Source organism: Selaginella moellendorffii, unplaced genomic scaffold (genome assembly GCF_000143415.4).
Source record: "Selaginella moellendorffii unplaced genomic scaffold, v1.0 SELMOscaffold_67, whole genome shotgun sequence".
Classification (NCBI taxonomy): Eukaryota; Viridiplantae; Streptophyta; class Lycopodiopsida; order Selaginellales; family Selaginellaceae; genus Selaginella; species Selaginella moellendorffii.
In genome coordinates, this window is record NW_003314328.1 from 519016 (window position 1) to 533837 (window position 14822).

Sequence of the window (14822 nt, forward strand, 5' to 3'; positions counted from 1 at the left end):
ACTCCCACCCAAGGCCCCTCGGTCCTAGTCCCAACCTCAAGTCAGTTTGGGAGCCCCACTGGAGAGTCCCTTCTAAACTAGTTCCTGGACCTCACTATCCCTACTATACTTTTGGAACCCCCTACAGCCCCCCCCCCTCCCCCGTGGGAGACGCACGCTTTGGGCTTTCACCCCTTGACCCGTATTAGTATTTGGACTTAGTCTCTGGCTCGATCTCGGACCCGATTTCGGATCCGACTTCGGATTCGGTCTCGGACTCGATCTCGGACTCGATCTCGAACCCGATCTCGGACCCGACCTCGGACTCAACCTCGGACTCGGTCTCAGACCCGATTTCGGATCTCGGACTCCGTCTCGAACTCGGTCTCGAACTCGGACTCGAACTCGGTCCCCGAGTCGGTCTCGGACTCAATTCCGGACTCTATCTCGAACTCGGTCCTAGAGTCGGTCATGGACTCGATCTTCGACTTGGTCCCATCCGATGAACTCTTTGTCATTTTGGTCATGCTTTCGGGGTTCCTTTAACCTACGACACCTTGGCGAGTTGGTTCCTTACAGCTTTGAACTAAGAACTTTATTCCTTAACCTCACAAGGATTTTATCCTTATTTTAGCCATAAGATCACCTAGTGATCTAACCTTGGCACCTTAACAGGTTTGTCAATAGGTACTAGGTCTTCCAGACCTTTAAGTTGTTGACCATGACCCCGGGGGCATCCCCCACATTTGGCGGTGCGCCCAAGCCAGCCTTTTTGGCCAAGGGTCCATAGCAACTGAGACTAGGTGTCCCCATCTCATTCACCACGTCCTTAGTGTCACTTACACCAAAGTGTTCAAATTAAATATGCCAAACTTTCGCACTAAACAATATAGCCGGGTATCATGACCCCGGGGCATCCCCCGCTTGGCGGTGTGCCCAAGCTAGTCTCCTTACTAAAAGTCCATGACCACTGAAAAATGAGTGTCCTCATATTCCAAACCATCACCGTGCCCTAATGAGTTGGGACTCAAACCCAAGCACTAGAGGGTCGGGACTCGAACCCAACCTCCATATATGCATCTACGGACGGCATCACATAGAATGCCTGGTGTGACTCCCCACGCTGGTGCACCAACTTATACTTAGAGCACGTTACAAATCATAGCTTAGGAACCTAGTTCCTCCACACTGCCAAATCCTTTCACTTGACATGTTTATGATCATGCATGGACTCCTCCATGCTTGGCCCTATGGGCCACCCGACCCGAGATGGACCTGAGATGGGCCTGAGATAGAGTCCGAGATGGACCCGAGATGGAGTCCAAGATGGACCCGAGATGGAGTCTGAGATGGAGTCCGAGATGGAGTCCAAATTGGACCCAAGATGGACTTGAGATGGAGTCCGAGATGGACCCAAGATGGAGTCTGAGATGGAGTCCGAGATGGAGTCCAAGTTGGACCCAAGATGGACCCAAGATGGAGTCTGAGATGGAACCGAGACCGAGTCTGAGTCCAAAATTGGGCCCGAGTCTGAATATTAATACAGGTAGTTAGGTGAAAGCCCAAAGCGATCGTCGTCCCCCAGGGCAGGGGGGGGGGGGGGTTGTACGGGGTTCCAAAAGTATAGTAGAGAGAGTGTGGGGGTTGGAGCCTAGTGGACTTAGTTTGGCCCAGAGAGGCTATACCCAAGTGCTGGGTGATGAGCTGACCACTAGGAAGTCCAAGACTAGAGTGAATATAGACCGACAAGCGGGGTAGCTTAGTGAAGTGTTCAAAAGCTAGCTTTAGTTCCCTCGGGAGATTGAATGGTTGATGCTCCCAATCCAAGTGTGGGTGGCACTACTTACTTGGATACTTGGCATGGCTCAACAAAACCTCGCTCTAAGCCCATGGATAGAGCACCCAAAGGCGGAAGGCAGGGAGAGTACCCACGAGGTCCGTATAGGGCCACGATGTTTCGAAATGTTATCCTAAAGTCCCAGATTGTGGAAAAGAAAAGGAGTAGTTCTCTTGTGTGGTGACCAAGGATACAGTCACATGGTGAGGAAGTCCCAGAGGACAGTGGGACTTAGTGGTCGGGCTTGTGGGCCTTGATCCAGTGGCAGTGTTGGCGAACACGGCCATGGAGAGAAAGGGACTTGGTTTTGGATGATCACTCATGGACGGATGGTTCAGTCTTTGAGAGACGGGATTGCAATGCAGGTGGTGTTGGACCACCGATATGACCAAGGTGAATGAACATGGCCTTAGCATAATGGGCTGATATGTCGGTGGTACCTTGTGGTGTTGATCATAGGATCAGACATGTGGAGCACTTGGACCAAGTGCAAAGGTTGAGTGGCATGGATGCCATTCTCAGGGCTAGCAAGCCCCAAGTCCTGAATTGGACTTATGGAAGTTGTGAATGAGACTTCTCCAAGTGGTCAGAGGTGTGGTTAAGTGACTAAAGTAGAATGGAAAATTTAGTCGCTTACAATTTGGACATCGAGATGCATCTGGGAAACGAGGAGTCTTGCAAGTAACAAAGTGACTTTGAATGAATAAGTTAGTGACTCTTCCATCTTTCTTTCGGGAGTATCATCAAGGGGTTCACTCGACACCGGTTCATCCAGTGTTTATTTTCCAAACTCATATTTATAACAACTATTATTCCCTCTGTGTTGGTTGATACAGGTTTGAGTTTATCTTCTATTGCTCGACCTGCTGCCACACGTTACTGTCTACACTTGTGTCATGCGGTGAAACCAGATTTCATTCTTTATGGCAATGGCCGTACACATGCATATGCATGGGAAGAGGCGGACCTGGTTGTATGTGTGGGTGATCTCGAGCTTGGGTTGCAGTCATTGCAAGTGGTGCCAAGTCAAGCTTTTGATCTCATCCTTAGTATGGATTGATTGCAGCGCAATCATGCTAAGTGTGACTTTGAAGCTTCTCCCCCTTATCTCATACTTTCTTATATTTCATCCATTCCTCTCATTTTTGTACCTCTTCATCCCTTTATATTTACCTTTGTTTCCATTACTTTTGTCCCCCCACTATTTCCTCCTATGTTTCCATCTTATTCTACTTTTCCCTTTTCCAATCCCTCCGACAATATTTGTGTTGCAGCGATTGACTAACTTATGAAGGAATATTTTGATCTCTTTGAATTTGACTTATCATTTAAGGCCAAGATTGCCACACATCATCCAATTCTAACTGGGGATGCTCGTTTAATCAAGGTTCCTATTTGTCATCGATCACCTAAAGAAATCAAGATTTTACGTGTAAATGTCAAATAGATGTTGAAGAAGGGTGTTATTTAGAAGTCACAAAGTTCTTGGGCATGTGAACCTCATCTTGTGATGAAGTTTTATGGGAATATTTGTTTCTGCATCAACTATCATCCATTAAATGAAGTGATGATTTTGGATGTGTACCCTCTTCCTCACACTGCTAATCTCTTGGATCGTCCAGGGCAAAGTCGTCGGTTCACCAAGCTAGATATTGCTTCTGGGTACTGGCAAGTACCAATGGCTAAAGAAGATATTCCTAAAACTGTTTTTCGTACACCATTTAGTTTGTACGAGTTCTTATTGATGCTGTTTGGTTTGAACAATGCTCCAGCAACTTTCTAGTGGATGATAGACAAAATTCTTTATGATATGCTAAAGATGACTACTAACTTCATTGATGATGTCTTGATCCACTAAGAGGGGACATGGGAGGAGCACATTCATGATATTTGTAAAGTGTTGGATTGGCTACGAGACATTAATTTAAAGCTGAAGCGGTCGAAATGCATGTTTGGGTCCAAGGACACAACTTATCTTGGGTATCGTATTTTTCATGAGAGTTTGCAAGTTGATCCTAACAAACTTGTGGTTGTTCTAAAGTTCCCTACTCTAAAGTGTGTGAATTATATGCAACTCTTCCTGGGCAAAATGTAGTATGTCAGTCGTTTTGTGGATCATTTTTCTGATTGCACTGCACCATTATGAGTGTTGTTGAAGTCATCAATGCCATCTTTCATTTGGTCTCCAGATTGTGAGCGGGTGTTCGTAGATCTCAAAGAGGTATTGACGACTCCTCTAGTTTTGGTATATCCTGACTATACTCGACATTTTATTTTGTGCATGGATGCTTCTGATATTGGTCTTGGAGGTGTGTTGGTGCAAGAGGGCTTCAGTGTGCCTGGTTAGTGCCATCCCATTGCATATATAAGCTGTACATTGCAACGAGCGGAGATGAACTACTCCACAATAGAGAATGAGTGTTTAGCAATAGTTTGGGGTTTTGAGAAACTTCATGCATATCTACATAGTTCTTGGATGTTACTTGAAGGTGATCATGTTGTTGTTACTTCATTATTGAAGCGAAAGAACTTAGTTAGCTGTAGTATTCAGTGAGCTTTGAAACTTTAGATATATGATTTTGATGTTGTTCATCGCCCAGGGAGTTCTATAGCTAATGTTAATTCCTTTTCTCAAACTCCTCTTCTTTCTCCATTCTCTTCTCATGTTTTTAACAAGCTTGTTGTTCTGGCATCTATGGATTTTTTAGACAAGGATTCTGTGCTATTGGTAGTTGATGTACTTAACATTCAGTGTCCACAAGGTGCAAAGCAAGATTTACCTTCTCTTAATGAGGTTCGCGAGGCTCTAAAGCTTGAGCTATAGATTCAAAGGCTTTGAGATGGGTTTGAGAATCCTGCATCACTAGCTAATAACTTGCCATTCCAGCATTTACATTCTTAATATTACCTTGACGATGACCTTCTTTATTTTGTGGGGACGGATCTTGATGATTATTTATAGCTAGTGGTGCCTTCTGTCTTTATTCCACGGTTTCTCCATGCCTACCATGATTCTCCTATTCTAGGTGGGTATATGGGATATTGTCGTGTAACTAAGAAGTTGCATATGTCTTTCTATTGGCCGGAGATGTGATTTGATATTATCCAGTATGTGCGTAGCTATGTTTGGTGTCAAGATTGTAATACTCCCCCTTGTGCCACAAAAGGACGGTTGGAGTCAATTTTAGTTTCCCATCCATTTGAGTTGGTGGCGTTTGATTTTATAGGACTTTTTCCATGGTTGACTGCTGGCAATGAGTATGTTATTATTGTTTCTAATTATATGACTCATTGGGTGGAAGTTGGTGCTCTTGCTAGCTTCTCTGCAACTGCTGTTAGATACTTTCTCCTCAATTAAATGGTATTCCAACATTCTTGTCAAAAGTGAATTCTTTCTAATAATGGTCCCACATTTATGGCTAAGGCATTTCATGTTTTGACATCTCGGTTGGGGATACGTCACACTTTTATGAGTGCTTATCATCCACAATTAGACGGTCTAGTGGAACGGCTCATACGAACATTCAAAGGGATGATCGCGAAGTATGTGAACTTTCAGCATTCGGATTAAGATGGTTATTTGCCATCTCTTCAATATGCATATATCACAGGGGTGTAGAGTTTTGTTAGTGCTTCACTATATAAACTCCTATATGGTCATAATCCAATATTACTAATGGAGCTGGGTTTACCTTCGCAATTGTTACGAGCTGCTGATGCTAAGTCATGGGATTGGTATTTGACGAGCATTCTTCCACTTGTTCAAGCAAAATCTACTAAACACTTAGGTTACGTACAAGTGGGATAACAATAGCACTACAACTCCCATCATTATCCACCTATGGAGTATAAAGTGGATGACTTAGTGTTGGTCCATTTTCCCCATTTTACGATATATAGTTTTTTTAAATAGCTCCATGCTCAGTAGAAAAGACCATATCAAGTGTTGCAGCAAGTTGGACCACAAGTTTATGAGGTTCAGCATGTCCAAAGATTATGCATGTGCAACAATTGAAACACTTCATATAAAAGGATTAAGAGCAGTTAATACCACCTATAGATCTGCCAATGCCTCCTTTTAACATTCCTCTAGATCTCGGCCCATCTACAAGAGAACCCTGATGGTCTTCCATTATTCCGAGAGGAGGGGATGATGTGAGGGTCAAGTGTATGGCTATGATACCATATACTAATATTAGTGTAGTGAGATTTTGATAGTTGTCAAATTGGTTTCAATCTGGACCACTTGCTCCTATGTATAAACTAGGCTTTTTGGGCTAATTGATATACATATTTTCTATATTCCCTTCATATATTCCAAGCACTTACAAAGTGATTTAACCAATCCAAAATTTCACCATGCACACAAAGTGTTAAAGCCAATCTACTTATATAGCCCAAATTAAAAGATCAATAGATGGACAATATCAAGGTAAAAAAAAAAATATTTTAGACAAAATTATCAGTAAATAAATCTTTCATTAGAATACAAAAGTATTCAAGTTATCATCTAGTAAATTAGGATTATAGAAACTATCAAGATTAACTATCATCAATGAAACATAATGATAAAACTTAACCACCAAATATTATAAATAGTATGCCAAATAACTTATGATCATAACACTCACTTGCTCTTCTAGCATCTCAGACTCAAGGCATTGCAAGAGATACAGCACAGCCCCCTCAAACACCTTAACGATCACACAAAGATCAAAAGAGACAAAGAGAAAGATCACTGCTGCTCTTGGACCCCAGAGGGCCAGAGAGGTTCGACCCACCACCACCTGTTCCTGGAGGAGTTCCACGAGCGTGGGGACGAGCTGGAGAGCCTCGAGCTCTGGCAAATGGAGCTTGAGCAAGTAGAGAAGAACCACTGCCTGTGGAATCCTGCCTTGTTGGAGAATCTTGCTCACCCATCTGAGACCTGGGTCATAGTCTACTATCCCCCACCAAACAGCCTCGTTGTTGTGGACGAACTCTGTCAGCAGGCACACCGCTGTTCTTTGCATTTGCAGGGACTTGGACATAACCATGAACTCCATCATGACATCGATGACTACTTCAAGACGAGGACTGCCTTTGGTTTCCATCCAGACGCGGGCAATGACTGGAACAACTTGCTCGCAATCTTGGAGGTTCTCGACGGAACACAACGTTGCAACGGCTTTCCTCAGATCCTCCATATTCTTCGGAGTGTCAGGCTTTATCAGTGTCTCAGCCAGGGTATCGTTTTGCACGAATTTTCCGTAGATGAGAAAGGCAAGGATTGGGTGCATGAAAGCAATACTTGTGTTAGCCACAAGGGACAGATGGGAAAGTAGAAGAAAAACTACTCACCTCACAGTCGAATAGGCTGGTGATCCATTGTCCTACAGAACCGTAACCAACAAAATGGACCGAAATGGTATGTATTGAGAAAAGAAAAATGCCAAGTTACCAAACATACCACGGACCGTTCATGTGATGGCACTCTCCAAGAGCCAAGTTCATTACCATTTGACATTGATGGCTTCTTTGTCTGAAAAGATAACGTTTATTCAGTAATAGTTACCTCCTTCGGTGTTGTTGGAGATTCCATAATATTTCCAATACTTGGGCAAACGTTTTCCTTTGCCTTCGTTTTGTTTCTACAAAAAGAAAAATGAACAAGAGAGATCATGAAAAGTCTTACCGTTCAAACGGTGCCACCAAATTGCTCCTTGATAAAAACTCTCGCTGCACGTATTGAAGCCGAATTTGAGGAGTTTTCACGGACGGAAACTTCAAGGTGCCGCCTTTGCGGTGTCGAGAAATCTCATACTGATAAAAACCTGCAAAAGCCTTCATGTTCTCGTCCAGAGATTCCTGATAAAGGCTCCTGAGAACATGTAGTCTTTCCTCACGCTCAAGGCACAGTTGGTCCAGAGGTCCCGAGCAAGCACTAGATGATGCCAAAAACCTTTCAAGTCTGTATACAGCGCCTCAATCGGATAAGACGACTTCCGTGGAGAAATCTTTCCGGACGAAGGCACCTTCTGCATCGACGGATTTCCGGTCTCCTTGCTATACCCCATCTTGGAAAACCGAGGAAGAAATACGCTTCACGCCATGAGACGCGCGATTGAGAGAAATTCAAAAGAGTTCATGTAGCCGCAAGCCCTAAATTTGAATTTAGGGTTCTAGCGGTGGGAGGCACAGACAATGCGGGGCGACGCGACCGCGGCGGCGCCCGCGCCCGCGAGCTCCGCCATCTCGATCGGTTTCCCAAGCGGCGATCGCCAGCTCCAGCGATGCAAGAGGTAGGCGAGGGTGAGCGTGACATGGGGCATGGCCAGCGGGATCCCGACGCAGCGGCGCCGCCCGGACGAGAAGGGCAGGAGATCGAAGTCGTTTCCCAGCACGCTGTGGTCGCTGCCCAGGAATCGTTCCGGAAGAAAGAGCTCGGGGTCGCTCCAGATGCTTGGGTCGTGATGGATTGCCCAGATGTTCACGAGGACTGTGGTGTGGGCGGGGATCGTGTAGCCGGCGAGAGTTAACTCGCGATCGTTGTAGTGGGGGAGGCCCAGCGGCGCGATTGGACGCTTCCGGAAGACTTCCTTGACGATGGCTTGGATGTAAGGCAGGTCTTTTAGATGCGACTCCTCCAAGGGACGGTCTCTTCCCACGACTCTGTCCAGCTCCTCGTGAGCTTTCTCCTGGACTTTCGGGTTTACTATCAGCTCCGAGATGGCCCATTCGATCGTCCCCTTGGACGTTCCAGTGCCGGCCAGCAGCAGATCCTGCAAGCATACGTGAGAAAGAATGAAGAACAAGGTAAGTTTTTCTTTCTACCTGGAGCAGTGCGATGATCTGGTCGTTGCTCAGCTTGTCTTCTCCTCCCAGAGTCAGCATCACGTCGACGAAGTCCCGGGGATTTTCCGGATCGAAGTCTTTCGTGTGCTCCTCGATGACTGCTTCCAGAAAGCGAGATCTTGCTGGTAGGACTTCATTCTTGAGTCGGTTTTGCGTCCCTCTGAGCGTGTCCAGCCATCGCATCGCAGGGATGTAATCACCGGCAAACAGCCTCCTGGATTCTTTCGCTTGGATCGCCCACGACGCCTTGTAGGCTTCGGCCTCGGGAGTGAGCGGCGTGTCGGTGCCGTAGAATTTCCTCCCGAACAACACGCACGTCATGAGGTTGGTGAAGTACTCGTGCAGCATGGAGCTGAGATCAAACTCGTGCCCGTCTTTTGCAGACGCCTCGACGATCTCTCCAAACGCTCCCACCTCCCTCTTGCGAGTGCTGGCAAAGTGGCTCACCTTGGAGGCCGTGAAGAGCTCTGTGCCGCACACTCGCCGCAGCATCTTCCATCGTTCGCCGTGCGGTGCGAAGATAAGGTCCTGGAAGTTGTGGCTAAGGAGGCGACCGATGGTGGAGAACAGGGGCCTGCTCGCAAACTCGACGTCGTGCTCCTTGAGGACTTGCCTCGCCATCTCCGGGCTGCTGATGATGGTGTGAGGCCGGACTCCCAGCCGGAGAGACATAACAGGGCCATACTTTCGAGCCATCTCGGCTAGGGAGCGATGCCGATAGGGGCCGAGCGAGAAGAGAGAGCCAACGAGGGGCCATGAGAAAGGACCTGGTGGGAAGTTCTTCTTGCTCCTCGCGCTGGTGGAGTGGAAGATCTGGAAGAGGAGTAGCAGGGCGGCCAGTGACGAGCAAATCCAAGTCCCCAAGAGCAGCAGCGCATCCATGATGTTGCCCGGGTAGAAAAAAGAGATTGGTGGAGCTTTAAGTACGTCGAAGTGATGGATCGAAGGCTCCGGAGGGCGTGTTCGTCGAAGCATTCATGCTCGCACAAACTTCGGTTTTCGTGGAGAAGACGAAAGCTCTTTTGTTTTTCTATGGCTGGCTATGATAATTTATTGTAATATAGAAGATATTCTGAGAATAACCTAAGATCGCTTTTAAACTAATGACAATTAGGGTTTATGTGCTTTATTCGTTTCCATGTGTTAGAGATTCACGAACGTTTTGTCTCCTCCGGAGATAGATGTGATCAAGGAACATCTATCCACACCAGGATTTCATGGATGACATAGAGCACATTAAGGGCACTAGAGAGCTAGAGACACTGTTTAAAAGTAGTAGATACACTGACATGGCGCTTGAGACAAAGTTGAGTCTCTCCTTTTTCTTCTTCTTACTTTGGGATTTTGGTGATCTCATGGCGATTGTGCAGAGGTTGCACAAAGCAGGAGCTGGTGTGCCAGAGCACCACCCGGCATTCAGCCGAACCAGATAGCGAAGAGGAAGTCCACGTACGTGTGGGCGACCATATCTTGCCTGAATCAGACCGCACGACATGGGTGGCCAAGGATGCAGCCAAAGCAGTTGGTCCTCCAATTGAGCTCTTCAACCAGGTTGAGAATTCAGGAGGCTCTGGCTGCCAGTGGATCCAAGATTAGGATCCGGTTTACAGCTGTTTAACTGGAGAAACTACCCAATCGTGCTCATGAGTTATATTGGTGAATTACTCCACGGCAAGATGCTTCTGATTCGAGATGGGAGCCAGGCTGCTGGAGATGGTGCAAGAGCTGCACAAGCAAGGGATAATCCATGGACTTCAGCCCCAGGAACATTTCTTACTGCAAGCAAGGCATTGGTTTTGGAGAGGTTCTACTGTCTGAATTGCCACATCTGTGTTGGACAACAATGGTAGCGGGGGAACCAGCCCTGTCAAGGACCTAGAGTTTGGCTCCATGAACTCAGTGTTCAATTGATCTTCAGCGGAAAGGTGGCAGGGATGGATTTGCCATGGTCAGGAGGAGGACAAGGACTCGGTGGTCTCAATGTATGGCATGTAATTTATAAATCACACGACATCTAACTGCGCGCCCCATGTTTCCAGCACTAAATATATGAGCTTTTTATATACATAGATGGCTCTTAGATGGGTTCGTAATGGAAACCATGAGTCATGCATGGTGCCAACCTGAAGATGAGTCTTTGGTTAGGGTCAAGTCTCAAGGAATGTTGACTGTAGTGGCATCTTTGGATGTAGTAGTTACACTACATGGTGAGCTAATTTATATCTTATCCCTGGTCATATGTCCTTAGTTAGGTTGAGTCCTAAAACTAGAGTATAAAGGTAGGGTGTTGACAAGTAAAGGAGATTCTAAGTAAGCTCAAATAACTACATTATATATCTCTAACCCATGTTAGGTGAGGAGGCAAACAACAATTTGTCCTCCTTCAGTTTGCTTCCGAAAGTGGTTCTAGTATGGAAGAAGTGGTGGAGGACAATGTTTTGCCTGTAAGCAGAAATTTCATACTTATATCTGTAATTTCTTAATTTCTCATGCATTTGAGACTTCACTAGTCCAGACTCATTTGCCATCTGGTTACATCTCAAGATTCTTAAAACAAAAACTACAAGGTACCTAGCAAACTACTTCCAAATTACAAGGCCAACTTTGTGCAAATATATGTGCATTGTCATTCTGAATTGGAGGGTGAAGGAGATATTGAGTCAGGTTCGGACTAATGTAGCTATAAATCATGCTGGCACAAACTGGGGTATTATCAACTCCTGGTTTAGTTGTTGAAATGCAGGATATAGATTTAGCTGATAGCAAGTTCACAAAGCATTGGCAATGCATGATCTAATAAAACAGAGGCACTTGTTTAAAATTCAACAACAAATTTACACTTACACGTTATGCTATATGGATTGTGAGTATATTTCATTGTATTTGTGAAGACTTAAACATTCACCAGGGTAACATATTGCAAGCTTATGGATTCATATTCATGCTTTGATATGTGGGGGGACTTATATAGTAACTTGTAAGCTATCAACCATAAAACAAACACATACAATTTTTAACACATATGTATGGGTTGTATGCAGATTTGGCTGGCCTAAATGCATTAGGAGTGACAATGCTCCTGAACATAATATGGTAGAAAATGATATGGAATGTTCTTGGGGTCCTTAAAGCAAGAGTTTTATTCATGGGACATCAACAAGAAACTAGGTCTACATTTAATATTTTGTTGTGCATGTTCATCACCACCCTTGTAGCACATCAAGCACTTCTGGTGTGAATTATACAAGTTTGTGGTGTAGAGTCTATAGAGTATATTGGCATATTGGATGTTTCCAATGCATGACACAAGTACAGTCTGCAATATGTTTTTATGCCATATCTTGCCAAAGATATACCTCATTAGGTTGTTATTTGGAAGTTACACAAAATGCATCCATATCAGTGTGGTGGGTTCTTTAGGCCATCTCACATATTAACAAACGTGTTCTAGCCCCTAGAGTGCAAGCTTGGGTAAGCCTTTCCTTTGAAGATGATATGTATAAACTTTCACACCACTTGTAGAATCATTTGGCATATCAATCTTCAAGGGACATAGAAGACATGATAGGTTTGATGCTTATGAATGTTGAAGGTGCAACACTCCCTTAGATATTACTTTCCTTTTTTCTATTACCTAAAGTATGTTTAATGTCTTAGGAACTCATTGCTGTGAGGAATTGGGCTCTTCTAATGCACTAGAAAGGTCTTAATCTTGATGAGCAATATCTCCTACACTTGGATTTGTCTATTGAATGTGCAATAGCTAACGTTGAAGGTGTGGCTCTTCCAATTTATATTAATACTAGTCTTCCTTTTGCAACACCAGTCAAGAAGTGGGAAAAAAAAATTCTTTCTCCCCTATTTGCCCTGCTTATGCAGGAAAAGCATAAATAAGGGTTGTTTGCTATGCTCTAACCACATGAGTGTGATTAATTATTAAGCCAAAAATATTTCATCTTTTTCTAGGGTTTGAACTATTGTGTGTTGTTTTTTTAAGGAACTAGAGCTTTGCTTTTACACTCTAGTCACAACACTCCATGGTAAGCCTTTTGCATTTCCTCTCATCTCCATGGCAAATCTTTTCTCTCTGTTTTTTTTTCCCCATAGGCAAGAAGTAAAGACCCAGCATAAATACATGAAGGTCAAGGTATTTCCCCCCAGAGTAGTGCTAGAAACAATGCTCTAGGTGATACTAAAGAGCCTCATGATCTTCCCTTTATGTCCAATTTGCAAACCACATATGTGGGCTTAGTTTCAATAGAGCATGCAAGGGTGCAACTTGTTAATGCACCACCTTGAGCAGTTAACAACCCTCCACCAAATATCTCCTTCCAATCAAACCATGAGTAGCTCTCCACTAGGATCTAGAAATCTACTCCAAGGCTTAGGTGCTCTACAAGCCTAAAGAGCCCAATTGATTGATAGTGCTATTGATAGCACCCCAATGCAATTGCTTTAGATGCAATAAATACCACAATTGGTGGGTAGCACCCCAATGCAATCACTACAATTGCAACAAATACTAACACTAACAAGTAGTATAAACTCCACTAAGTAGTAGTAGCTCCTCTATAATCTAAAGCTTGAGTCTGCCACCCAATTCATATTGAGGGGAGTCTAGAGTCATCACACCACCCCCACTACATTCTAGATGCTTTGTTCTACCTCCTTCCAATCTGGCTCAAGGGGAGGACTAACTCTCCATGGATTCAATCTATATTCTTCCTCGAAGAGAGCTAGTACTATAAGTGCTTTCCAAATATTTTTAATTTTAGTTCTCAATTACATCACCCCACCCTTAAATCGTCCATTTGGATCTTTATTCTCAACTTCTTCCCAAAGCTTGCCAATTGAATCACTAGTGCAATATGTTATTGTTTGCTCAATAATATATAACCAACAATATTTTATTTTTTTATGTCCATAATTGTTGTCTCCTTTAGTTGCCACTATCTAGACATGCTAACAACAACTACTAGAGCCTCTCCTCTTGGTGTGGGAGGCCTAAACGCTAGTCCAAGGTGATAGGAGCTAATAGTGGTGAGAGCTCCTTAAGTGTGTTATAAATCTCATGGAGAAACAAATTGCTATTCCTGTAATTTATACTTTGTGCCTCTATAGGAAATAAAGGGAGCCAATAATGAAGATCCTACAATTTAAAGATGTCCTCTTGCAACTTCTAGAATGCATGCCATAGGAGGAATTTACCTCAAAGCTTGTTTTCAACTAAGCATTGTTTAATATACTATCTAAGAGCACCTTTCAACATTCTAATGCAAGTTTTTATTATTGGATCATTTGTTTGGTGATCAAGACAATCCAATAGGCTGATCCCCCACCTACTTTGCAAGGGCTGAGATGAGTTCTAAGCCAATATTAATCACCACCACCAACTCCCATAAAACAACTATTGGCAATAGACACAACTAAAACACTAGTAATGGAGAGGCAAGAGCCTCTTACTACTGACAATGATGTCAATGAGGAAGAGGAAGTTGATGAGGAAGAAAATGATAGGCCACACAATGAGCAAGATGAAGTAGAGCCTTCTTTATCTTAAAAATTCCCATCTTAAGGAGCCGATACTAGTAAGTCTTTCTTTCCTTCCTCATGCAAGTCCTCACCAAAGGCACCATCTACTCTTGCAATGCAGCCTATGGTAGTCTCAGATAGTGATGATGGTTTTGGGCCAGAAGATCCTATAGAGCCCACCAACTTTTAGTGACAAGGACTACTAAACACCACTCCCACTAGTAAAAATGGTCAACTCAATAACAACTCAAGTGTAAATGGTCTAGTTGTGAAGCACATGTTTAATGTATATTATTATTGATTTGTGCAATTTTGAGTTGAAGCAAAGTGCATGGATAGATGCTGCCATGGCTTATAACCACACATTGGAGTTGGCCATGCAACCCAAGGCTATCAATAACATGGTTAATTTCCAAGAAATTGGAGCTATAGAGGATGTAATGTCAGTACTAAAGCTTGCAATAGTGAATGATCTTGACCTAATGGCACCTTAATAATACACCTTTCAACTGGCTCACATAAAATATCGGATGAATTTTCACCCCAGCTAGCAGCCGGACCCGATAAGCTACTTTACCAATGTACTCCAACACTTCATATGGACCAACATATCGATGGGAAAGTTTGTCACTTTTCCCTG

At 44.0% G+C, this 14822-nt stretch overlaps 1 protein-coding gene across 1 annotated transcript; it reads right to left on the reverse strand.

Moving 5' to 3' along the window:
• Nucleotides 1-7870: 7870 nt before the first annotated feature.
• Nucleotides 7871-9721, reverse strand: LOC112340607 (cytochrome P450 71A1-like). Its single transcript, XM_024659382.1, has 2 exons — nt 8630-9721; nt 7871-8577 (listed from the first exon to the last, which is right to left on the reverse strand). The coding sequence occupies exons 1-2, from the start codon at nt 9623-9625 to the stop codon at nt 7978-7980; spliced, it is 1596 nt and encodes a 531-aa protein (XP_024515150.1). The 5' UTR covers nt 9626-9721; the 3' UTR covers nt 7871-7977.
• Between the last annotated feature and the right edge of the window lie 5101 nt (nt 9722-14822).